We start from the raw sequence: 25,050 nt of genomic DNA on the forward strand, positions 1-25,050 counted from the left end.
GGCGGCTCTGGTGGGACTGTTCTTCTCCTTGGGGGCTCTGGTGGGACCGTCTGTCCCTTCAGGGCTCTGGAGGGACTGTCCTTCTCCTCGGGGTTCTGGAGGGACCGTCCTTCTCCTTGGGGCTCTGGTGGGACCGTCTGTCCCCTTGGGGGCTCTGGTGGGACCGTCTGTCCCCTCGGGGCTCTGGTGGGACCGTCCTTCTCCTTGGGGTTCTGGTGGGACCGTCCGTCCCCTCGGGGCTCTGGTGGGACCGTCCGTCCCCTCAAGGGCTCTGGTGGGACTGTCCGTCTCCTCGGGGGCTCTGGTGGGACCGTCCTTCTCCTTGGGGGCTCTGCTTGCTGTCTTTAGTGACTCTCGGGTCAGTCAGTGGAAAGACAAGGAGAGTCTTGGGTGCTTCCATTTAAAGGGAGTGGCGCCTTGCTTGGCTTGGTGAACCCCGGCATTCGCTGAGAGAGCAGTTCCTTCAAGCTGGTGATGTTCCGATCAGCGTGGAGCAGGGGGTTGGGGAAGCCTCTACTGAGGGCTCTGCCCTGGCGCCGGCGCCTCTTCAGGCCTCTGTGCTGTCGGTCAGCCCTCAGGCGTCCTGGCTCGAGTGCCGCCTGTGCGGGCCAGGACAGCAGCCTGCGGTGCATGGGCCGGGACACACGCTTGGATGTTTCTGTAGAAACGGCGAGCACGCCCCTTTTTCCTGATTTAGTTTTTCTTTTGTTTAGACTAACTGTTGCAGAGCCACCCTAGAGCTTTTCTTTCTCCTTCTTTTTGATGCCCCTTTAGCTTAATTTGGTACCTTATTTAAAAAAAAATTTTTTTCAGGAGTCTAATGATATCATAAAGATGTGCTCATAATTAAAGGACTTTTGTATCAGTTATTATAAATACAGGATTAATTTCACATAAGCACTCAATTGCACTATTAACTTAAACACCTTTGGCATCTTTGAAGAATCCTGACTGTAGGGAGAGATTCCTCACACGTTGAACCACTTGATCCGTGGTACCAAGCAGATGTTTTTAGCGAGGTTTGCACATTCCACTAGAGTTTGTTAAGTAAGCCGAACCTTGTCTGTACCTTATTGTCAAGAGACAGTGTACTAATGGGCAACGTTTACCTTCAAGTCGTTCAGTCCCGGATCGAACTTCAGGCCACACGAGTAAGAGCTGAAATGGAAATGACTTGGAGAGTAAACATGCCTCTTGCAGGATGAGCCCCAGAATGCACCCCTCAGTGTGACCCTGTGATAGTTACACTGCAGGCCCGTCGTCACCGCGGGGGGCAGGTGATGTGGTGGGCGTTGGTCTTCACCCTCCGTGTGAACGGGACACGGTCGGGGCTGGTCGGCTTCCGGAGCAGTGTGGGCTCTTTGCATCTCAGTGGGGAGACGGCTGCCACTGCCATTTAGTGGTTTACGCATGATCTGAAGCGCGACCATGAGTCAGTTTCACGTCCAGAGTGAAGCACGTGTGCTAGTTCCGCTGTGTGCCAGGCTTTGGAGGCTGTTTCTGAGTCAATTCCAGGTTACACCCCTGGCGAACGGTTTTCCTACAGAACAGTCAGAATATGTTTTCAGTACCCTTTGGGAGGCAGAAAGTCGTTCCTCATAGAGGCCTGAATTTAGCACAGCTTTTTAAGGAATTTATCTTAAACGGGTATTATCTTTTTGTTCTTCCATTAGTCCATTTTTAAGATGATTTTGGTGAAGAAATCGAGTTCGTCTTTCAGTGAGAGAAGAGATGGGTTTTTTGTTTACTAGTTGTCTGTGAGGTTATTTTAGTTTTAGCCCCTGTTTCTCCTGGACTTAAGTATAGTAAGGGGTGTGCTCAGTCGGGTCTTACTCTCTGTGACACCGTGGACCGTAGCCCACCGGGCTCGTCTGTCTGTGGGATTCTCAGGCCAGCGTACTGGAGTGGCTTGCCATTTCTTCCTCCAGGGGATCTTCCCCATCCAGGGATAGAACCTGTGTCTCTGGCATTGCAGGTGGATTCTTTACCCCTGAGCTGGGCTCTTTTCAGCCATATGGAGGCTCGCTGTGCTTGAGCCAGGATCGTGCCTCTTGTGGGAAATCTCTTGAGTATTACTCAGGGTTCACTCGCCACACTGTCTGGTTGAAGTGTGGACTCCACCTCTCCTTGCAGTTGTTTGGTGTCCTCTCTGGGCTCGGGGTCAGGGTGCCCCATGGTTAGTGACCCTGCTTCTGCTGTCTCTGCTCTACTGGGCTGCACGTCCTGGGTCCTTCGCCTGCTCTGACAGTCAGCAGAAGGGCGGGCGTGTCTCGTGGTTTTGGCTTTGTCTTGGGAGTCAGGGTGACGTTTGGTGTCCCGCCGTCTGCCCCAGGGTGAGCCCTGCCATTAGCAGTTTGTTTGCTCTTGCTTCTCTCACCCGGGGGTCTCTCCTGAGTGATGCCGATGGAGCCCCCGCTCCACTGGCTGGGCCTGGCCAGGGGCTGCAGTCCCTGCCCACCTCGCCCTCCCTGTAGACTCGCCTCTGCATGCCGTGTGTGAGCATCCAGGCGTGTGGAGGGCATGGCGGCTGCAGGGTGCCGCCCCTCCACAGATCCACACTCACGACCGTCCTGGCGGGGGCTGCGCATGGGGGGGCTGGCGAGGTTTTCGGGAGCCGCGTGGTGCTTCAGAGTGGACGCACGCAGCCTCCTAATGGTTGTACTGCTTTTGAAGGTTCCAGGTCTGCGCGGCACAGTGTGCGAGTCCGGGAGTGTGGATCTGTGGAGGACGCCGGCCACAAGTAAGTAGCCTGGCCCCTGCCATGCCTCGGAGCAGGCCCAGGGTCAGCCAGGGCCCGCGGCCACGTGGTGTCCGTGCTCAGACATCCCCAGGCAGCGGCGTGTGGTGCTCTGCGGGAGGGCCCGTCCGGGGCCTGGCACCGTGGCTGCAGCCAGTGGGCGCTGAGTCACTGTCAGGCCAGCGGAAGGACGGCCTGTGTGTGTACACGCGCATGTGCATGTGTGTCACGCTCACGCGCGTCTTGGTTGGAGCCCCCCAGGATCTGGGTGCTGACCCCACGCCGAGCCGTCTCGTTTGCCAGAAGGTGCATGAGTCTCTGTTGTGTGGAGAGAAGGCCCGTCTCTGCCTCGCCTGTCCCAGTGTCCTCTTTTCTCGTATCGTTGGCTGCAGAGGGAGCTGGAGTGCCGCGCAGGATGAGTCAGTGCTCAGGGGGTGCTGCGAGGGCCGTTTGGAGAGCCCATGTCTCAGGCTAGGCAGACGTGCAGGACGGTGGGGTTGTGAACGTGAGCGGAGTCGCCAGACATCCGCTCCGGAGTGGGTCATCGCTCAGGGTCCTGGTGAGGATGGGACCCTGGAAGTTCTTGTCCGAGTTCCCTTCTGCGTTGGCCGCAGGGGTGGGACCGTGGGAGTCACCTTCAGCTCTTCTTATCCCTGCTCGTTCCAGTGTGTGACGCTGGAGGGGCAGAGTCTGCGTTCAGAGACACGTAGGTGCTCATGAAGCCCTTGCAGTAGCGTCGGAATCTGAGAGGCGATGGGGCAGAGTCTGCGTTCAGAGACACGTAGGTGTTCATGAAGGCCTTGCGGCAGCGTCGGAATCTGAGAGGCAGTGGTCTTGGTGGTGCAGACTCGCGAGCCTAGGGCTGTAGATGCTGACCGTGACCGACTCCTTGCTGCGCGAGAGCCGTCTTCCCGCGCCGACGCCCGTGCACTCACTGGCTTCTCCACTCACCTGCTTGCTTCCCCTCTCTCGTAGAACTTAACGCCACAGCTGGAAGCCTGCCTCCCACCACGCCGCTGTCGCCGTCTGCTGTCTCTGCGCAGAGCCTGGTCATGTCCTCGTCTGCGGTGGGGGCCGAGGCCAGCGTCACGCTGACCCTGGCAGACACCCAGGGCTTGCTGTCTGGGGGGCTGGACACCGTCACGCTCAACATCGCCTCTCAGGTGGGTGCCACGCCCCACTGGCGGGGTCCTCCTGGCAGACACCTTTCCGAGGGAATCTATGCAAAACATAGCCGGTGGTTTTGCGATTAAAAAGTAATTTTTTGATGCCAAATGGGAAGTATAAGACAATCCAGACGATGCAAAAAAGCATAAGTAATCCACCCCCCCGCCCCAATGGAACTGCAGTGAACGTGTGTGTACATGCTTCTGGACCTTTCTACACACACATACGGATGCACGTTTTTTTCTGACTTTTACAGAAACAAGCTCATGGGTGTATCGTGTAGTGTAAACTCTTCCCCCCTTGTTAATTTTACCGTGTTGGCATCAGTGATTTTAGCTCTGCAGACGTTTTAGTGTGCTCACAGCTTCTCGCCCTGTAGACGAGGGTACTGAGGGGGCTCCCAGGCCCTTTTCCCTGTGGATGGGGTCACCGAGGGGGCTCCCAGGCACCCCAGCTGTTGTCAGTGGTGTGGGAATTCCAGTATTCCTTGCCACTTAGGTTCTTAGATGAACCCCTGCAGTAGGTGTGCTGGATCGAGGGTTAAGATGCTGACAAACCTTCAGAGCCCCATTGGGAAAATCCTGAGAAGCGGTGATTAGCTCTGGCGAGGCGTAGTTGTGAGGCAGCCGTGTGGAGTTCTGACAGGGTCCGCGCCGTGCAGGCTGCCGCGGGTGGGCAGCAGGGCAGAGGGTCTCCCCGCTCCTGTCTGAGCCCCACCTCGGCCTCCGGGCTCTGCGCTGGGGAGATGAGGTCTGGGTGGCCGCGCGGGCTGTCTGACCCCAGGAAGGACTTGGTTCCTCCCCGTCCAGACCGGTGACGCCACCTTGGCCTGCTCCTGGGTCCATCTGCACGGCGAACTTGGCCGTGACACATGCCCTTTGCTCTGTGAGGTCGCCGCCAGCAAGTCTGGCCCTCTCGAGGGGACTCAGGACACACTGCACACGAGGGGCTTCGTCCTGGCCCACGAGAGTGCTCACCCGGGCCCCCTGAGCAGTTGAGGAGACCCTGCTCCCCTCAGCCAGTGCTCAGTCGCTTACAGAATGATGTGCACTTGAGGAGTGAGAACTAGTGTGATTTCCACATCAGTGTACTGAAATACAGTGAAGAAAGAAAGAGTCTGCAAGTAAGAATACAAACCCAAAATAAGTGACTTTTAGGTGAAGCCCCTTAGTGGATTCAGGTCACCACTTTTGTGAGTGTCACTAATTGTCAACATTTAGTTTATTAGGCAGTTGACTTTTGAATCAGGGCATTTGCATTAAGATTACTTAAATTAGCCATTGAGACACCAGTAATAAGCTAGTAAATGGCATTGTATTCAGGATTTTTTATTGTTGTTCTTGTTGCTTTTTTTGACTGCGCTGTGCAGCATGCTGGACCTTATTTCCTTGACCAGGGATCGAACCCCAGCCCACTGCAGTGGAAGTGCAGAGTCTTAACCACTCGACTGCCAGGGAAGCCCTGGGGTTTTGTTTGTTTCTATTAAGCCTTTTTTTTTTTTTTTTGAGATAATTGTGGATTTGCAGTCAATTAAAAGAAATAGCACAGATCCCACAGGCCCTCCCTTAACCCACTTCCCCCAGTGTCTACATCTTATGAAGCCAGCGCACAGCACCCACCAGATATCGCCGTGTTTAGTGACAGCTGGGTGGGGTCATGTCGCAGCTGCTGAAGCAGTAATCCTCTCCACAGGGTCAGCAGTTCCCAGCCTTACTCACGGACCCTTCTCTCTCGGGCGCGGGGGGTGCGGGCTCACCCCAGGTCATCCTGGTGAGCCCCCCCGCACAGCCGTCGTCCGCCTGTGAGGAGATCACCTACCAGGTACAGCACACGTGTCGTCTGCAGTCTCTGAAGGCCTCAGAAGGGTTGGCCTGGAGGGTCCTGGGGAGAGCTGCCGGCTGGGGCTCCGTGAGCCTGGGGCCGCATTTCTGCTAAGGATGGGGAGAGCCACCGGCCAGGGCTCTGTGCACCTGGGGCCACATGTCTGCCGAGGATGAGCAGGCGCCAAGCGCAGGGACCCAGGGTGGATGCAGGTTCCCCTTCGCGCCATGATTCTGGGTCAGAAAGAGATGTAACCAAAGCTCTGAGACCTGGTTTTCAGTTTACCAGTGTCTGCTTGATTTGCCCACTGATCAGATTGCATGTGGAGAAGGCAATGGAAACCCACTCCAGTACTCTTGCCTGGAAACTCCCATGGATGGAGGAGCCTGGTAGGCTGCAGTCCATGGGGTCGTTAAGAGTCAGACACGACTGAGCAACTTCACTTTGACTTTTCACATTCATGCACTGGAGAAGGAAATGACAACCCAACTCCAGTGTTCTTGCCTGGAGAATCCCAGGAACGGCAGAGCCTGGTGGGCTGCCATCTGTGGGGTTGCACAGAGTCGGACACGACTGAAGTGACTTAGCAGCAGCAGCAGCAGACTGCATGTGGTCGTTCCCTTGCATTTAGTTCTTTTTGTTGGATTTCCTGGACACCTTTGCTGTTTCTTTCACGTCTTGTTATGCCTTTTCATAGGCATTTTTACGTGTGTGTGCAAGACCTGTTGGTCATCTGACTGGTCTCTTTTCTTAAAATGCATTTTTTGGAGGGGGTGGACAAAACACTTAATAAATGATAGTTCTAAATATAAAGAATCTAAAAACCCCTAAAACTTTTCAGAAAAGTAAAATACCGATAATCTCTGAAATTTTTTATTTCTGAAGAATTAAATTTTATGCTTAAGCAGTTTTAGCAAATGGATTTTAAGGAGATTAGTTTTTGGTCTTTCGGTGAGACTAGGACTTCTTTCAAATAGAAATTAGATGTAGTCAGGAATGGGAATTTCTCCCCATCTGGCCTCAGTAACCAGAGCCCATTTAGCTGGATTTTGGTTTGTGCAGCTGTTAGCACAAGAGCACGCTCGCGTTCAGGGACGCACTCGCAGGTCTCAGGGCTCAGCACGGCCTGTTGTCCTTGTGGGTACAGTACAGGCGGCAGGTACTGAGTGCTCCCACCCCGTGAGTGCAACGTGTGAGTCAGAAACACGTCCTGTGTGCGTTTCAGTTACTGTAAGTTTGAAAAACGAGTGTCAGTGGGCCTCCAGGGCCTTTAATGGGTGTCCTTCCTTAAATGTCATTTGTTTAATCCGGTGGGTTGTTTCCTGCAGTAACAGAATAGCCTTGAGTGTCATTTATTCCCGGTGGTTTTCAACCTTTGTGAAAAGACTCACGAGAGACGCATTTTGGGGGGGGAGCTGAGCACAGGTGTGTCTGTCGTTTTTTTCTTTGCTAACACAGATGCTCCTGTGCAGACGCATGCCCACCTGACGCAGGAGTCACAGGCCGATCCCTTTCCTGCAGCGTGTGACGTCCTTGCATCATCTGAACTATTCGATTGCTTTTTTCATCCCTTTTTAAAAAAAAAAACAAAACAGCCCAGATGAGTGAGAGCAATGGGCGGAAGCCTGCAGCGGCTGTCGGGTGTTGTCTGGGAGCCGGGTCTCAGTGGTTCGGTTGGAATTCTGCCCCGTTGCAGGTGACGGACGTCTCTGCCAGCCTGGCCCCGGGCAGTGTGCCCGAGAAGGAGGCCCGGCTGCACGCGTGCCTGGAGTGCGGCTGCAGCTTTGCCTCGGCCGGCCTGCTGCTGCAGCACAGCAAGGCAGCCCACGGGCGTGAGCGCATCCACGTCTGCCCCGTGTGCAGGAAGGCCTTCAAGCGCGCCACGCACCTCAAGGTACAGCCCCGCCGCGAGAGCACGGAGGTGCCCGTGCCGCACTTAGGGTGGGGCGGGGTGTGTGCACCTGCCGGCCACGGGAGCGCCGCCAGTGCCCTCCTGCCTGTGGGGAAGGGCGGACCCGCCGTAGACGCACACACAGTAGAGGAGCCTGCAAGGCGGGGCGGGTACCGGGACATGGCTTCGAGGTCACCTGGCGGGGGCACAGCCCAGGGCATGTGTGTCTGGCCTCCGCGACACCCAGGCCAGGCCCCCTCCTCTGTGCTCAGTCACCGGAGCATCAGGCCCTGTAGACGCCGAGGTGCACGCGGGGCCCAGGCCTCCTTTCTCAGGGCCTGCCGAGGAGTCACTCCGGCAGCACACCAGCTTCTGTTCTCCAGGCCTGCAGCTCGCTACACTTCTCACCTCTGCTCCTACCATGTTTTCTGAGATGGGAGATCCCAGTATTAATTAATAAGCTTTGAAAAAGAGAGCTCCACGTCCGTTTTTAAAAATGAAACACTGACCATCAAAGCAGCTCTCCTTGCAGAGGCCATGGCCAGGAGGTTGGTGAGGTCGGGGTGCTGCCCATGCCTCTGGATTTGACTCTGCCACTCAGAATGTCTGCCCTCTTGGTCAGGCCATGCGACACTGGCAGCTCCGCCTTGCTGATAAAATGCTCAGGCCTGTCAGAGGAATATAAAGTGCTTAGCTTTACACCCGTAGTAGAGGGTACAGAAGTTATAGTCTGATAGAGAATAAATACTTTTAAAGAAGCAAAAGAATAAAAATGGTTAAAGAAAATTGAGGGTACTTGAAATCATACACATTGATGTTTCTGAGGCGTAGCTCTCTCTCCCGTGACCATTCTGGGGTGGTGTGTTACAGACAGACCACCTTTCCCTGAGAGGCCTGGCAGACGCTGACCACTCCATCAGAGTCGGTCGGTGCAGCCGTGGACGCGTGGCGGTGTTACGAGATGGCAGCAGCACTGCCCCCCGGCCCCCCAGCCCACAGCCCTGGTCTAACTTTGAGGAAAATGTCAGACACATGTCAGTTGAGGAACATCCCGTGAAGTACCCAGCCAGCCCTCTAAACCTGTCACAGTTGGCAGACAGGGAGGGAGGCCAGGATGAAGCCCCGGGCTCGGGGGGCTTGGGTCTCCCTGGCAGGCCACGCCCCAGCACCCACCCACCCCCAACTCTGCTCCGCGGGGTCTTGACCGGAGGTGAGCCTGAGGTCGTCCTCCCGCCGAATGGCCTTTCCGCGCTGGTTTTCCTGTCCCGCTTCAGGTCTGTGAGGCTCTGTTACGATCGTCAGTGTCCTTCACGTGTGTGTGTCTTCCCCAGGAGCATATGCAGACGCATCAGGCCGGTCCTTCCTTAAGCTCTCAGAAGCCGCGGGTGTTCAAGTGTGACACGTGTGAGAAGGCCTTTGCCAAGCCCAGCCAGCTGGAGCGCCATAGCCGCATCCACACAGGTAGCCCCTGGGAGGGCCCCGGGTGAGACGTCCTGCCGCCCACTGTTCGGGGCAGAAGGGCCACACGCAGCATGTGAATGTTCGTTCGTGACACCGCACCCAGTTGGTGAAGCACGACCCACTCAGGTCTTTTCCTGACTTTTCGTCAGTTTACCGTGCAGCTGACTTCCCCAGAAAGGCTGTTGCTGTTTGTGCGTGCAGGTCTCAGGTCCTCCTGCCCGCCTCTATCTGGCGCCCAGCCTTCTCACAGTTCTCACAGCTGTGGGGCCCCTTCAGCGGCCGCCTCCGCCTCACCCTCAGAGGACTGCTCCTCCCTGGTGCCCTGGCTGGCATCTGGGCCTCCTGTGTCGTCAGCAGGCACCTGGCAGCCTCCATGGGCTGCGTGTCCTCGGAGATGCCCTTGCTTGTCAGCACAGATCCTGGAGCCCACGGGGTGCCAGCCAGGAGCTCAAGTGACAGACCGCCGTTGCTCCATAGTGTGTATCTTTAGGACCATGACTTGGGGCTGGAAACGACTGCCTTGTATAAGAGCACACATGCATGGGCAGGGTTTGCACACCTTCGCAGGTGCCTCCTGACTGTTGCTGGGGCCGCTTCCCTGCCCGCGGGGGTGGCTGTCCTCAGTCCAGGTCCTCTCCTCAGCTCTGCCTCTGTCTGCAGGGAGCACCCTGCTTCTGCCGGCGCTGTGAGGAGAGCTGCCTGCAGGGTCGTCTCCCTTTCCATCGCCCTGCTTATCTGATGGGGCCCTCAGTTCACCCGTGGCTGTCCTTTTCCTTGGGTGTGATGTCACGGTCCCAGTCCAGGGATAAGGGCAGAGACCCTGGGGCTGTTTCTAGGACTCTGCCTGCCATTGAGAGCAGTCCCGAGACCTCCCTTGTCATCGCTGAGGAGGGCCACCTAGAGGATGGCGACCCGCTGCCTCCAGAGCAGCCTTAGGGTGCTGGCACCTGACCTGGGGGGCCTCATGGGGATGAGAGGCAGCCACGCAGGGCATGTGGGAAAGAACTTTCTAGGCCTAGGAAAGGCTTGTGCATACCCTGGAAAAGCGAGGACTCGGTCCTGGGGCTGGGAAGTGTGTGAGTGACAACAGGGGAGGTGGGGCAGCCAGGACCAGAGTGGCTGTGCAGTAGGTGCTCCCCAGGGTGGTGCTCCCCTGGGCGGTGCTCCCCTGGGTGGTGCTCACCAGGGTGGTGCTCTCCTGGTCAGGTGCTCACCTGGACGGTGCTCACCAGGTAGTGCTCACCTGGGCAGAAGCTCTCCTGGGCAGGTCCTCACCTGGGTGGTTGCTGTCCTGGGCAGGTCCTCACCTGGGTGGTTGCTCTCCTGGGCAGGTCCTCACCTGGGTGGTTGCTCTCCTGGGCAGGTCCTCACCTGGGTGGTTGCTCTCCTGGGCAGGTCCTCACCTGGGTGGTTGCTCTCCTGGGCAGGTCCTCACCTGGATAGATCTTCACCAGGAAACATGCTCACCTGGGGTGGGCTCCCTGCAGAGGTCATTCTCGGTAGCTTTTTCTTCCGTTTGTCAGTTTATGTATCAACTTGAAAGCAATTAACGTTTAAAAGATACTGTATAAACCATACTTTAATCAAGTGGATTTGGTATTCCCATGTCCTCGACATCGTTCAGCTTTTCTCTTGGAAGCATGTTGTTTGACCCATGTTTGTTCATTTCTGGATACTTCCGGGACTGCGTAGCTTTGTCTTCTGTGTCTCCCTACAGAGCAGCCTTGCTAGACCCTGGGTTAGCCACCTGAGTAACACAGCAGGGGGATGTGACTAGGATCCTGTAGAACTTACATCCCTTGCTGGGAGCTCGTGTGTGTGTATGTGTGTGTCCCTGGGAGCTCATGTGTGTGTATGCGTGTATGTCCCTGGAAGCTCTTGTGTGTGCGTGTGTGTTTGTACACTCCTTGCAGCCGGCCCTCGGGGTGCTGACCGCATCGTCTGTCCACAGGGGAGCGGCCGTTCCACTGCACGCTCTGCGAGAAGGCCTTCAACCAGAAGAGTGCGCTGCAGGTGCATATGAAGAAGCACACAGGAGAGCGGCCGTACAAGTGTGACTACTGCGTCATGGGCTTCACGCAGAAGAGCAACATGAAGCTGCACATGAAGCGGGCCCACAGCTACGCAGGTGAGGGGCCCGCAGCCACCGCAGGCGGGGGGAGGCCTCTTCCTCACAGCGGCGGCCTGGACACTGTGTCCCAAGGGCTGGGGAGCCACTGTGGGGTCAAGGTCACCCAAGTCTGTGCCCTGTGGTCCTGCAGGCAGGCGACCTTGTTCCCACTGTGACTCACCGATGTCGGTGCTGGCAGAGAGGGGGCATCTCGGTGGGGCCTGCTGTGGCCCCCTGTCTGCCTCATCCCACGTCGTCTCGGAGAGTCTGGAAGCTCCAGGCGATGGGTGTGGTGGCCAGTCACCTGGTGGGGGCTGTGCCAGGAGGGGCTGGACCGCAGCCTGTGTCTCACGTTCAGGCGCGGTGGCCAGGCGTGCAGTCAGGCCTGAGTGCAGGGGTGAGGACCCCAGAGTCTCAGGGAGCCACAGAGCAGTACCCTTCCTGCTGGGCAGCTTTGGAGGAAGAGAAAATCCATCCTGATGTCTACACGCTAGTGCTTCCTGTGTTACTTTCTGTTAGAAAAGTCTTGTCAGTGGTATTAGTTATGACTCAGCAGTGTCATATTAGCATAACCTTTACGATACATAGAGTGTGAGAGTGTAGCGAACAAGGGCTGTGTGCTTTCATGTTCAAATAACAGTAATTGTCAGAACCATGAAACCTGCAGCTCAAACGATTCTTTCTTCACTAGGATGGAGAAGAAAGCCGTTTAGGAATGTCTCATCTCTCTGTGTTGTCCTTGTTTATATGTGTGTCATCTCACATTGCTGTGTGTCTGAGGCTCTCTCTTTGTCCCCACGGTAGGGGCGGTGCCGGAGCCTGTGAGCCAGCAGGACCATGGAGCGGAGGCACTGAGCCATGCGCTGCACCTGGATGAGGTGGTCCCAGAGCCTGCGAGTGAGTGGCAGGCCCTGGCCAACGTGTTCTGACAGGCGCCGCCCCGAGGACGTCCCGGAGTCAAGTGTGGAGAACAGAGCACTTGGGATTTCTGTTTTGAAGCCTCAAGTGTTACAAATATCACCACAATAGTTTTCTTAGCTATAAAATGGTCTAATAATCACTGACTTTCAGCGACTTCCAGGAAGGAGCTGGGCAAGGTGGAAGGCACGGCGTTCTCATGTCTCTGCAGACCACTAAACTCAGGTCCACGTCAGCAGTCTCACCCTCCCCGTGGCCACTGCAGCCAGCTAGACCTCCGCCGGATCTTACTGTCATCGTGGTGTGATCAGTAAGACAGGTGTCAGTGTGGGGGAAGGCAGAGGGTTCTCTTTTCCTTCATGCTTCCCATGACAAAAAGCATAGCTCATGAAGCCAACATAAGCTAGGTGCATGAAGTTCAGAGGAAATGCTGTGACACACAGGGACGTTTTCTCCATTTTGTTCTGTGTGTGTTTCGAGATTAGTAGAAATGGACTCTTTCTTTTTTTTAGCATACCGTATGTTAGTATACTGGGACCGTGAGAGATGGCTGGACCACTTCTCTCCACGACAGAGAGCTACCTGTCAGTCAGGAGAAGGCGGCACCTGGGGCGTGAACGTGAAGACGGAGTCAGCCTGACCCACGAGTGAGGACTCGGCCGTCCCCGCTGGAGGCGGCCGCACGCGCCCGAGTCCCCGCCGGCCCACGGCCGGGTCAGCAGAAAGCACAAGCTGCACTGCAGGCTGCAGACCGCAGCGCCAGCTCCCGGGAGCGGAGATGCTGCCGCCCCGTGCGCCCCAGCGACCCAGAGGATAGGAACCTGTCCGAGCCCCGTGGTGTTCTCTTCGTCCATAAGCAGGTGTACTTTTAATTTCAGGGAATCCTTTAGTATCATCAATGGTGCCACGTTGAACATGCCCCAAACCAACCAAATCCCGCCCTCGCTGGGGCAGAGCACGCGTCGATCCCACGGCATTCCAAAGACAGAAACTTCTTACTCCACGTGACTCTCTCCTTGGAAATTATTTATATGTTCTATATATAAATACGTATGTACATATGCAGATATATGGGCCTCTGTGTGGCTGAACAGTATATTTTGTAAATAAGCACTATCCCTGTTACAGAGCGAGCGACAGCATTTTTACCTCCAACAAGCACTTCAGATCAGTATTCACTCATTTTGTTAATAAAGAAACGGACATCCTCGTCATTGTGACATAAAGCTGGGGTTGCTTTTTTTTGTGTTTGTTTTTCCTAAGAATAATTGCCTTTATTTTTTCTCATTGCCTCACTGGTTTCAGAAGAGAGCAGTTTTATTATAAATATTGTATGGACTTTGTATATTAAGAGAGGAGCTCATTTCAGATTCCTGAAGAAAGAGACATTTCACTGTTATTTTTTGAAGGGGCATCTTTTGATTTTTTTGTTGTTCACACTTTTGGCATATGTATATAAGTAGTATTGATGGTGATATAAAAACTTTTGTTATGTGAAAATATTTAAGTCTGAAAACTTAAATAATATTACTTTTTTTTTTCCAAACTGCTTTGTGTATTGTATATTTTTTTAAAGAAAAAAAAAAAAAAGCCTTATTTGACTTGTGATACTGGACTTCTGTATCCTGAGGTTTTTCTTGAATGTCAGTGTGTGTACCTGGCTGGAGTCCGTATATTCAGAATAACTGTAATTGTGCCAGAGTTTTAAAGGTTCTGCTTTTAATGCACTTTTCTTTTATAATTTTGTATTAAAATATTTTAGAAATGTTGATTAATTTTGGTGAACAAATATCTCCAAAGTTGAAATTATTGAAATTTTAAAAATTTTGTTCTTGCTAGGTTATTTATTTTGGTTTTAGCATTAAATGTCATCTCAGGTCAGTCTCTGCAAGGGGTTTGTTTAATTCCTAATTGTATAGAAAGCATAGTTCAGTGAATTGTATTGGTGCACAGCCTGTTTAAGTAAGGCCTTACCAGGTGAATCTAAAGCCTACTTTTATTTTGGTTAAAGAAAAAAAAAATCTATCAATCCATTTTGTGAGTCTTCTCAGTTTATTATCAGGCAAACACAAGACATTAATGTATTATTTTTATTTACTTCCTAATTATAAAAGCTGCTTCTTTGCAAAACATTCCTTGAAAAATAAGGTTTTGTAAAGACATAATTTCACTTGAACTTTTGGTGGAGTGGAGTACAAGTTGATCTTTATACTTTACTGGTTGATAAAAAGTCTTCTGACAAGAGATTTCTAGTCTCCTGCATAACCAGGGTTTTGAGGATAGATAATTGTATTTTTAAAAAATATCTATCATAGCATATCTGCTTTGGAATAACAATAAATAAAAAAATGAAGTTAGGAAATGTGATTAATTTTTTTCTTTTAAAATATTTACTGTAAGATAGTTTGGCGCATGCATTCAGATGAGTTTTCACAGAAAAGAACTTTAGTGATGTTTTCCTGCGCCTCCGTGCAGCACACACGAGCGCCACCCTCGTGAGGGCCACGTGAAGAGCTTCCTACTTAAAAAGCAGGCTGTGCCTTGAGGCCAGCCTGCCATCTGCGTTTGCTGCAAGCGCCTCCGTTGCCGCCACCGTTGACCATAACAATCGCCACCCTGGTCGCTTAGGTGTCTGTAGAGAGGCTGTGACCGCCTGTAGCTGTGTCCTGTGGTAAAGGAGCTGGGCAGCTCTGGGCCGCTGCAAGATGAGCCCCCTTCCCTCAGAAGCTACCCCGGGAGCTGGGTGTAGTTCCCAGGTGCTGGGGCGGGGAAGCTGGAAGGTGTGGAGAGGGGAAGGGTTAGTGCTCAGTGGTGTCAAGCCCTCGGTGACCCAATGGACTGTGGCCTCTGTCTGTGGAGTTCTCCAGCAGGAATGCTGCAGGGGGCTGCCGTGGCCTCCTCCAGGGGGCTGCCGTGGCCTCCTCCAGGGGGCTGCCGTGGCCTCCTCCAGGGGGGTCGGGGCCACAGCCGGGTCTCCTGCGTGGCGAGCGGACTCTGCTGTCAGGGTGTGTGGAGCCCCATCCATGCCCGCTGCAGAGGCAGGCATGTCTGCACAAAGGGCAGCAGGTGAAAATGGAGCATCTTTTCCAGCGCCCCTCCCCACAAGCTTCCCTCGGCCCTTCAAGGAATTGGCAGCTTGGACAGGCCTGTGGTTGGAGGATTGGGCATGGAGGGAGCTTGGGCTGTTGGTCCAGCGGAAAGGAGCTCCTCGAGCTCTGACCACGAGTCACTGACAGAACAAGACAAACCCGGCCTAACAAAGTTCCTGTCTTCCCTCGGATTTCCATTTCATCCGATCTCAGTGTTTAACCAGCGAGTGTCTCTTCATGACAGTCTCTTCACAACAGTGGTTTGTACCCCTGCCCATAACCGTTTGTAAGGAAATGTGAGCCTGAGTTTTACAGTCACACCAGTATTTGTGGGCAGGAGGCACACGGTAGTACAGGGTGAGATTCTGAAAAGGAGGTGGGCTTCGCTGCTTCCCGTGGATTTTCCTCTTTGCAGAAGACTTTCATACCTCACAGAGAAACACATTCTTTAGAAGAGGATCACTCCAATTTATGTGAATAACAAGATCTTAAGAAAATGCATAAGACATGGGGCTTCCCCTGAGGCTCGGTGATGAAGAATCCATCTGCCAGCGCAGAAGGTGCGGGACACAGGTTGGGTCTCTGGGGCAGGAAGATCCGCTGGAGGAGGGCATGGCAGCCTGCTCCAGTATTCCTGCCTGGAGAGTCCTGTGGACAGAGGAAACTGGCGGTCTGCAGTCCATGAAGTCGCAGAGCATCAGACGCGACTGAAGTGACTGCACACACATGCGTATATAAGATACGTATAGAACTGCCTCCTGGTTACTTTTAACAATACTTTATACCTGCTTTTTACCTAATTTTTTCAGATGATTATTTCAAAGTCAGTACTGTGCCCTCTCTTCCCTGCTCCCCCCACCCAGCCGCCACAGTTAATCCAACTGTTGCTGATTTGTTCTTTTTCTAAAATCTGTTGTATACAGTGAGGCAAAGATGAAATTACATAACTGATACTTTTGGACCACTCTTTTTGCCACCTAATGTCTATTCATGTAATGTAGGCATTTTGGAGTTTTTAGAAAGGAATTTCAAAAGTGCCTTGGTACAGATTTGGAGCCTCTATATCTCTACCTCCTACTCCTGAAAAGCAGCGTTTTTAAGCCATCTCATTGTTTATAACAGTGGAGGCAAACACCTTGCTGAAGCGAGAGCCTGCCTCAGCCTCCTGAAGCCTTTCCTGAATGAGGCCCCTAAACCCACCACGTTTGTCCCATCTGAGCTCACCCTCTGTCTCAGCTGACCCCATTCCCTTCACACCCACCGCCCCTCACTTACTTACATGGAGGGGTGCGGCAGATTTTTGTATGGAGGACTAATAAAATACTTAAAGCATCAAAAAGTAAAGAGTGAGTGACAGGAACAACAGGCAGTGATCATAAATATTCTATTTAATCATTTTTACGTGTAGTGCCTCACAGCATGAAGGCTTTTGTGTCAAGATTTATATAATCCATTTGGCAAATTTCTAAAATGACAGTGATTCATTCTTGATTCACCACTAAAGGACATTTTTAAAGTTAATTGTTTTTAATTTACAGGAGAGTCCTTTTTTTCAGTCTTCAGAATTGTCCCATGGTCTATTTCTGCATTGGATGACATTTATTTAATACAATTTTGTGTTAGGAATGCATAGTTATTCCAAAAGTCACTGTGCTGGCTTTAAGAATAATAAAGTTACTTTTGTATTATCTTAGAACTCCTATATGTTTACTTATTTGGGTTTGGGGTGAGTTATAAGCATTTAAAGGTAGACATTTTCTCTAGGTAACATTTTCAGCCTGTTAACAAAATACCATGCTGAATTTGCAATGAATTCAGATCCACGGGGCTCAAACAGTCTGAGGACATCTTGTTTGCCATCCACTTTTTCCCTTATTTGTAAGGTAGTTGAAGATAACTTAAATGAAAATCAATCATAATATCAACTCATTGACTCATGTAGACATGTAGGACGTTGGGTTTTCCCAGAAATACCAATGGAGTTAGTTGATATGACAGCATCTGGTCCCTTTTAAAGATGGATCTCCGAACTTTCAGAAATTCATAGTTATAGTCATTGTTCTGTTAAAGTAGAGAATTGAAGATAACTTTTTTCTTTGTTCCCCTTACTCCTAGAACAGAGTGGGCACTTCATGCAATTTTTCTGACTGAAGTAGCTAAGTGGTTTTTATTTTCTCCCAGGCTTTGCTCAGAGGGAATGGTAAGGAGTCTGCTGTCCTCCTTGTCTGTAGGAGGAACATTGTTCTCTTGGTGTTTAAAGGACAGCAGGTGGGGAGAGGTGGTGGTTCTCGAGAAGTTCCCAGATGATGGCTCATCTGCTGCCTCGACCATGGATTGCCTCAGCTACTTAAAATGACCCAGCCGAGTTTTTCCAGAATGTTCGGCTTTCTGATGATGTAAGATTGCTGATACTTAAACACAGTTAAGGGCGTGAGTTGACGATGCATTTTGTGCATGGGCAGAGCTGAAAAGCATGCGAGTTGGACTGTAAAGAAGAATGAGCATCTTAGAAGTGATGCTTTAAAATTGTGGTGCTGGAGAAGAGAGTCCCTTGGACATCAAGGAGATCAGACCAATCAATCTAAGGAAATCAACCTTGAGTATTCATTGGAAAGACTGATGCTGAAGCTCCAGTACTTTGGCCACCTGATGCAAAGAGCCGAATCATTGGGAAAGACCCCGATGCTGGGAAAGATTGAGGGCAGAAGGAGAAGGGGACGACAGAGGTTGAGATCGTTGGATGGCACCACTGACTCAATGGACATGAGTTTGAGCAAACTCTGGGAGATGGTGAAGGACAGGGAAACCTGGCGTGCTGCAGCCCATGGGGTCACAAAGATTTGGACACGACCTAGCAGCTAAACCACCACCATATGAATAGAAGTATTTTTTTACAAATGCCAGTGATTAATTTATTCTGCATCATCCATAATGTTATTTCTATCACTGAGGAGATTTTTATTGTCATGATGGACAAGGAGGCCTCGCGTGCTGCGATTCATGGGGTCGCAAAGAGTCGGACACGACTGAGCGACTGAACTGAACTGAACTTTAAAGGAGCCTCCCAGATGGCTAAGTGGTAAAGAATCTGCCTGAAAAACAAGAGAGATGAGTTCAGTCCCTGGGCCAGAAAGATCCCCTCGAGAAGGAAATAGCAACCCACTGCAGTATTCTTGCCTGGGAATCCTACGGACAGAGGAGCCTGATGGGCTACAGTCCATGGGGTCTCAGAGAGTCAGACACAATTAAGTGACTAAAACAACAAGTACCGTGAAAGTGTTAAATCCCTTTAGTCTCTAAGGAAAAATGGAGAAACGGTAGTTTCTATGCCCACACCCACGGCCCCACACTCTTTCCTGCCGATATACAGATATTTTCCTGATTTTTAAATCCTGACTCAAGCAAGAGAGATGGTTCTATGACACTATTTTAGCATCAGAACAAAGTAATTGTAGGTTACCCTGGTAACCAGCTTCAGGGGAAAAAATTCTTATAAATTAACACAAAATAGCTCTTAGAGTGCCCTCAGCCAGCTCCTCCATCGTCCTGGAGAAGGATGGACAGCAGCTGGCCGTCTTCCCCAAGATACTCCTCACCACGCACTTTTTCAAGGCTCAGTTTGAATTATCTTTCTCAAGTTTAGTAATCTGAACTCTTGATGCTTTCTGTGCAAACTCTTTGAAGCGGTTTCAAACTTTTAGCAAAGTTGCAAGAGTAGAACAAAGAAGTCCTCCTAGACTCTTCCCCAGAGATGGCTTCCCAGCATTGCCTGAAGTCCACGCGGCAGACCCAGTGCAGGCTTGCTCCTGGCACCCAGCCCTCCTGCCCGGCCGCCTCTTCATCCTGGAGCAGCACCCCCTTCTCCTCAGCTCTGCCATTTAATCAAACTCTTGCCAACTGGGGGGTCTAGGAAACCTTTGTCATTGCAGGAGAAACACACCCCTGCTGTGGGCTGCCTGGTGCCCCAGATCCATTTGCTGAAGTGTGAACTCCTGATGTGATGGGACTTCCAGGAGCTAAGTACGGCTTAAACGCAGTCATGAGGGTGAGACTGGATCCCTGACAAGGAAGGAGAGACACCACAGTGTGTTGTGTGCCCTAGAGAGCAGGCAGTGTATGCAGTCCAAGGAGAGGGGCCTCCCCAGAAACTCCCTGCTGGCGCCTTGGCTGTGAGCGTCCAGCCTCCAGAGTCTGAGAACATAAAACGTGCACTGTTTCAGGCCCTCAGTCCTGGTGTCGTATTACGACAGCCCCAACTTAACACAGCACCAAGGGCTCCTGGAAGGCTTGGCGCTCTCATTTTCAGAGGCTTTCCCCCCCCCCGCCCATTTCAGTGTTTTTCTCAGGCCCATTTTCTCTCACAAACCCCAAACCCAGCTCACAGCCCACACCTGGTTTATAAAGCCAGCCCACTAGATGGAGCCGACATCCTCGCCGCTAACCTCTGACCTGCTCCTGACCTCTCACGGGGCCTGCTCTCCCAGGGTTTGGTGCTGGGGCCCCTTCACCGTCCTCTGCCTGGGTGGCAGGGCGGGGGAGCAGACAGGAGCCCACAGACGGTTCTCGGTCTGGACCACGTGGTGCAGAGGCAGCTGGGCGGATCGACGGGGTATCTGAGAAAGCGTGATCACCGTGCTGTTCTGTTCTGGTGGGAAGAGGCTTCCTTCATCAGATAGACTCTCCTGGCACCTCTGGACTCGGTGGGACGGTCCGCAAGAGAGCACGCAGAGATGGAGGTATGTGTGGCTGGGGGTCTAGCACACCCCCCACTCACAGCTCCACCTGGAAACGAACTTTCCTGCAGCTTTGTGGTGGTGCAGACCTCTTGGGCTTCCCCGTGGCTACAGGAAAAACCTGCCTGCCAATGCAGGAGGCCTAAGAGACACAGGTTCAATCCCTGGGTCGGGAAGATCCCTTGAAAAAGGAAATGACAACCCACTCCAGCATTCTTGCCTGGAGAATCCCATGGACAGAGAAGCCTGGTAGGTCCATAGGGTTGCAAAGAGTCGGGCACGACTGAAGTGACTTAGCACACACACTCACGTTCTGCAGACCAGAATAAAAGCCACAGAAGACAAGCCATGCAGATACCATTAAAAGTGTATTACTTTATTTCAATGTTCAAGAACAGTGCATACTCTCCTTGAGACCTGTGGTCACAGCTCTCATTGTTGGGTGTGGCCACGAATGGAGGTCACTCAGTCACAACCAGCTCAAAGACGCAGTGTGTGTGTCGAGCAATTTGGAGATTTTGTTTCTGAAATTTTCTTTTTTTTTTTTTTCTTATCCTCTCATCATTGAGGCTATGTATTAATAGACATTATAGTAAACCCACACGAAATATTCAGAATTAGAAGGGGATTAAAGAGCCACATTTGGGCGTTACGTTGACTATTCCTCATTTTCATCCTAAGGGGGGTTGTGACGCCAGTGTGGGGACTTCGTGGGGGTCTGGTGGGAGAGAGGCTGAAATCAAAAGGTGGGAATCAGTAGGTTATGGGGGAAGCACGGGAGATGTCAGCTGGGGTTAGAAAAGAGTGGGATAGAGGACCCCTCCCTGTCCTCACTGGGGCCTGCCCCCAGTCCAGCAGCGATTCGGGAAAAGCCAGTGTGCTGGTCAGCGGGTTTCTGGGAGGAAGCGGGTGGGCTGGTTATCTCTCCCCAAGGGTTAGTGTTCGCTGTGCGCACCGCCGTGCCGAGCACGCCACCTGTCACCTTCGCGCTCGCGATGGCCGCGGCCACCGCGAGGCTCCCGGAACGTCCTGCCACCGCTCTGAGCTGCGCCGCCTCCGCCCTCCGGCCGGGCTCCGTAGAAAGCAGGTTGTCGGGGGCGCCGCTGCGGTCCCCGCGCGCCTGCGCCGTCGCGGGACCCCCCCCCCGAGGCCCGGCCGAGTTCGCTCCCCCCGTCCCTTCTCCGCACGCGCCGATCGGCTCCTCCGGGGTGTGAGCCGCGGCCACCACACGGGACACTCCCAGCTGCCCGCCCGCCTGCCACGTACCAAAGCTCCCGCCGCGAAGCCGCTCCACTGTGATCGGTTAGGAAAGGAAGTGCTTTAAGAGGTGAGAGGAGGCGGGAAAGAAACCAAAGGAAGCTCAGAGCCAAGGTCGGTCTCCACAGCCTGCGTGGGGGCCCGGCGGCAGGGTCCCCAGGGCCGCTCCCAAGGCCGTCCCAGGGCAGAGGGTGGGCGTGGAGGGTTGCCCACCCTGGACCCTCGGGGACCTCGCTGATCTCCTAGGGTGAGCTGACAGCTGCGCCGTCTTCTCCATTGAGCCACCGGCCAGGAGCCCGCAGGACGCGCGTGTGGGCAGGGTTGGGGGGGGGGGGGCGCCGGCTGCACTAGGGAATTTAGACAATGGTTAGCGTCGAGGCGGTTGTATTAAGAAGCTGGGGACGGGGTTCCGGGAGGGGAGCTGGGCTTCAGCGTCTTGCCATCGGGGACCCGGAACGGCTGTCTCGTCCTCCCTGAGAAAAAGAAACAGAGAGTTGGGAGAGCCAGGGCCCTGTGGTCACCAGGGGCAGGGCCTCGCTCCTCAGGGTCTGTCTCTGGGAATGGAGCTGCGTGCGGCTGGTCTCTAACCCCGTGTCTCACAGCATCCTTTATCTCACTGCACTTACAAGCATCACTGGGCAAGCAGGACAGGACGCGTGGGCGCTGCATCTGAGAACCATGCGTTTCTGGGGGTGAAAAACTCAACTGATACATTCTGTCCCAAAGGAGGACTTGTTTTCTCCTAACATTCCCCCCTCAAGAGATGGGAGGCCCAATTCCCCTCACCATCCCAGCTCAGCAGGCAGTAGCCAGAAAGACCTCGACGCCTCAATTCCCAAAGAATTTGGCCTCCCATCTCTTGAGGGGGGAACGTTAGGTAGTTAGAATAGGAAAAAGGAGTCCAGATGGCGGTGGCTAAAAGACAAGGAAGGGGAAAGCCCGCAAAAATAGAACAAAGAAAGGTCTGAGGACTGGAGTGAGGACCTCAGATAAAACAAACAGCACTCCTGGCTGGCCCAGTTTACACAGGGCAGGCCCCGGGGGGAGGAAAAGACATAAAAAGAGAGGCCGAAGGACCAGCGGTCTCTCTCCAGTGCGCACGCACTCTCTCTCTCCTCTTTGCGAGGATGTATTTTCCTTTACTTTCTAAATAAAACTGAGCTGTAATACGGCACTGTAACACTGTCTGAGAGCTGTGATGCGCCGAAGGCTTTAATGTCCGTTGCTTCAGATCTTTGTTGTGAGGAGACAGAACCGAGGAAATTACACACTCCCCTGACATTTAGACTAGAGATTCCCAGGGACCGCGGGAAGTGGTCCATGAACGATGCCCGGGATGGGCTTATCTGCGTGAGGCTGGGATGCTGAGAGCACAGCTCCACTCAGTTCACCGGGGAGCAGCCTCCACCCCACCTGCGAGCCCTCTCCTGCATCACCAAGGAAACCAGCCTCCCAGATGAGCTGTCCACAAACTCTGACCTCAGGGTCTTAAAAAAACAAGAGTTGACATGTTTTCTGGACAAATACAATTTGCAGAAGAGCTGGCAGTGGTGGAGGTGGAGAGAGCGAGTGGGGATGACGGAGACAAGGGAACTTGTCCAGGCATTGGCTCAAGAAGGCAACTGTCACCCCAGGTGCCATTTAGATGAACTTGGAGGAAGGTGCTTTTTTTTTTTACATTTGAATTCTTATTCAAATTTTAGTCTCTTTTTGGATTTCCCTTTTCTCGTAGGTTATGAATGAAAACTTGATCTCTCAAAGATCCCCTTGAGACTGTGAGCCCCCAGAAAGAAAGATGAACATGAAATACGCTATTGATCCGATAACAAACGGGTCTCGTCCACGTCTTGCATCCCCCACATAACCCAGAGATTAGGTAATGGAAGCACAAGGCCCCAGGTCTATAGCTAACTCGGTCAACAGAAAGATGATGGCTCTGATTTCTCGCAATTTTGCTTTCCCCCAAAACATTCTTCCATTGCTGATTCACTGGAGGCATTTTAGTTTCACGTGTGGGGACGTCTGTGGAATTCTAGCCTCTGGAGGTGTCGGGCATCATTCAGAGATAACTCCCCCTGCAGGAAAGGGGCTTTGTTTCCCAGCCTTGGAGCCAAGCCCTTCAGCAGGGACCTGGGTCTGGTTCCAGGTGAGTCTCGCTGGGCTTTGGGTACTTGGGCTTCAGAGCCGCTCCTGGAGTAGCCCTGAGCCAGGCAGCACTGGCCCCTCCTTGTCCTGAATTTCAGAGAGATTAACCTTAGGGCCTCCTGGAAAGTGTGAGTTAGTCATGCATAAGAGCAGACCGCTGCTCCATCTGATCGAGCACACGTGTGCTGAGACGGGCTTAGTCCCCCTCCTACCCTATTTGCCAAACAGCTTACGTGAGACACCACTGAACACCCTGAGGGCAACTTCTGAATAAAAGATGACAGATTTATGGCTTTTCTTTTCGATTACTGTGCCTACAATTTATTATCTACTGTGATCTCTGATATCTGTTTCATCTTGTGAACAAGCAAGCCAGCCTAGGGGGGGTGGGTGTTCTTAGCATCTCGGTTTGCTAGTTGAAGGAGCTGAAGCTCCTCAGAGAGGTTGAGTCATTTCCCCAAAGTCAGCCAGCAGAGGGGAGCTGGTGTTAGAAACTCTGATGAGGATGGACATTGTCCCAGCTGCAGACATCTGGGTTTTGCCCTTGGTCACTCTGGTCCGGAAGTCTTGGGGAATCAGAAATGGCCTGGACACCGCAGGTGACCTGATGGAAACACCGAAGCTCCGGGTTTAGACCCAGAGCCCCCCGGGACACGCGTCATCGCTGTCTCATTTCAGAATCAAGACACGAATATTGTAAGGCTCTCTGTTTCTTGGACATTTGGATTAGTATTTATCTCCTTATCAGATTTGCCTCAGGATCAATGTTTTGAAGACTGAGTCCTGCCCACGTTGAGGCTGACACCAGCCACCTTAGCAGTGGGTCACTCGCCGCTCACTTCATGCATTTAAGTCTCTTCCTGAAGAGACTGAGTCTCCTCAAAGCTGAGCCCTGCTTCTCATCACCCTTCAGAGCCCAGCACCCTTCAGAGCCTAGGTCACTGTGTCTGTCGCGGCCGTCTGTGTATCCCGACCACTGGACGTGCCACACACACACGGGACTTGATTCAGAATCAGTTAGGTGACCAGCCTACGAGTTCCCGACCCAACCATTTCACCGTGAGTTGTAAAATTGTGACGTTTCAACGAGCTCAGCGGGAAGCACACTTCTGCAGGTCAGAGGTGGTTGGGATTGAGGAGCCATCACGCTTTGCTGGTGGGGCCTGAGCCCGTGGACGGGGCGCGTGGGGCTGTTGGTCTCCTGGTGACACAGCCTCGCCACAGACCGCAGGACCGAAATCATGCTGTGACCTGCAGTAAGCCAGTGGGTGAGCCTCGGGAGGCACTCCTGGTCTCATCCGAGACCATGGACACCTGGGACAGGAGTCCATGGAAACGCAGGTCTCCCCCGGGGGGCCGCCGGCCCGGGGCACGGGTGGAAGAAGCTGCCACGTGGGGTGAGAGCACGGCAGCGACGCTGGCACCGCGATGCCCGAGGGTACAGGGCAGTCCTGCGGCCCTGAGGGCACCGTGAGTGCCAGCTCCTCACGCGGCCGCTCCTGCTGTAGCACATGGAGTCTGTCTTTCCTTGCTGGTGTCTGTCTTCCTCATGACACGTCTTCCAGCTGGAAGGGGAGTTGACCGGACCCTTGTAAGAGTCAGGACTGCAGTTGTAGCTGGACGTCAGCAGGGAAGTCATGGCCTCATTTGGGTCAAGAGTCATTGAAAGTGGAGGCTGGGCTGATGCTTTAATGATAAAACCAGTGGGATCGGGATTTGGT

At 53.0% G+C, this 25,050-nt stretch overlaps 2 protein-coding genes across 6 annotated transcripts in view; one reads left to right on the forward strand and one right to left on the reverse strand.

Annotated features, from left to right (window-relative positions):
* The window catches only part of ZNF236 (zinc finger protein 236), a 57,718-nt gene extending 43,256 nt beyond the window's left edge, over positions 1 to 14,462 (forward strand). Inside the window, exons 26-31 of one of the 2 annotated variants that reach the window (XM_040264370.1) lie at positions 3,713 to 3,900; positions 5,597 to 5,725; positions 7,422 to 7,619; positions 8,948 to 9,077; positions 11,029 to 11,205; positions 11,992 to 14,462. In XM_040264370.1, coding sequence (XP_040120304.1) covers positions 3,713 to 3,900; positions 5,597 to 5,725; positions 7,422 to 7,619; positions 8,948 to 9,077; positions 11,029 to 11,205; positions 11,992 to 12,116 — 947 coding nt within the window. In that variant the 3' untranslated portion in view covers positions 12,117 to 14,462. Of the gene's footprint in view, positions 1 to 2,673; positions 2,741 to 3,712; positions 3,901 to 5,596; positions 5,726 to 7,421; positions 7,620 to 8,947; positions 9,078 to 11,028; positions 11,206 to 11,991 lie in introns of those variants that run through there. The other variant, XM_040264371.1, reaches the window with a different exon arrangement.
* A 5,823-nt stretch (positions 14,463 to 20,285) lies between these two features.
* The window catches only part of LOC120880948 (myelin basic protein), an 83,486-nt gene continuing 78,721 nt past the window's right edge, over positions 20,286 to 25,050 (reverse strand). For all 4 annotated transcript variants that reach the window (XM_040264372.1, XM_040264375.1, XM_040264374.1 and 1 more), the window contains one exon: positions 20,286 to 21,657. In XM_040264372.1, coding sequence (XP_040120306.1) covers positions 21,613 to 21,657 — 45 coding nt within the window. In that variant the 3' untranslated portion in view covers positions 20,286 to 21,612. The remainder of the gene's footprint in view (positions 21,658 to 25,050) is intronic.

This window comes from Oryx dammah, unplaced genomic scaffold, assembly GCF_014754425.2.
Source record: "Oryx dammah isolate SB20612 unplaced genomic scaffold, SCBI_Odam_1.1 HiC_scaffold_22, whole genome shotgun sequence".
In the NCBI taxonomy this organism is placed as follows: Eukaryota; Metazoa; Chordata; class Mammalia; order Artiodactyla; family Bovidae; genus Oryx; species Oryx dammah.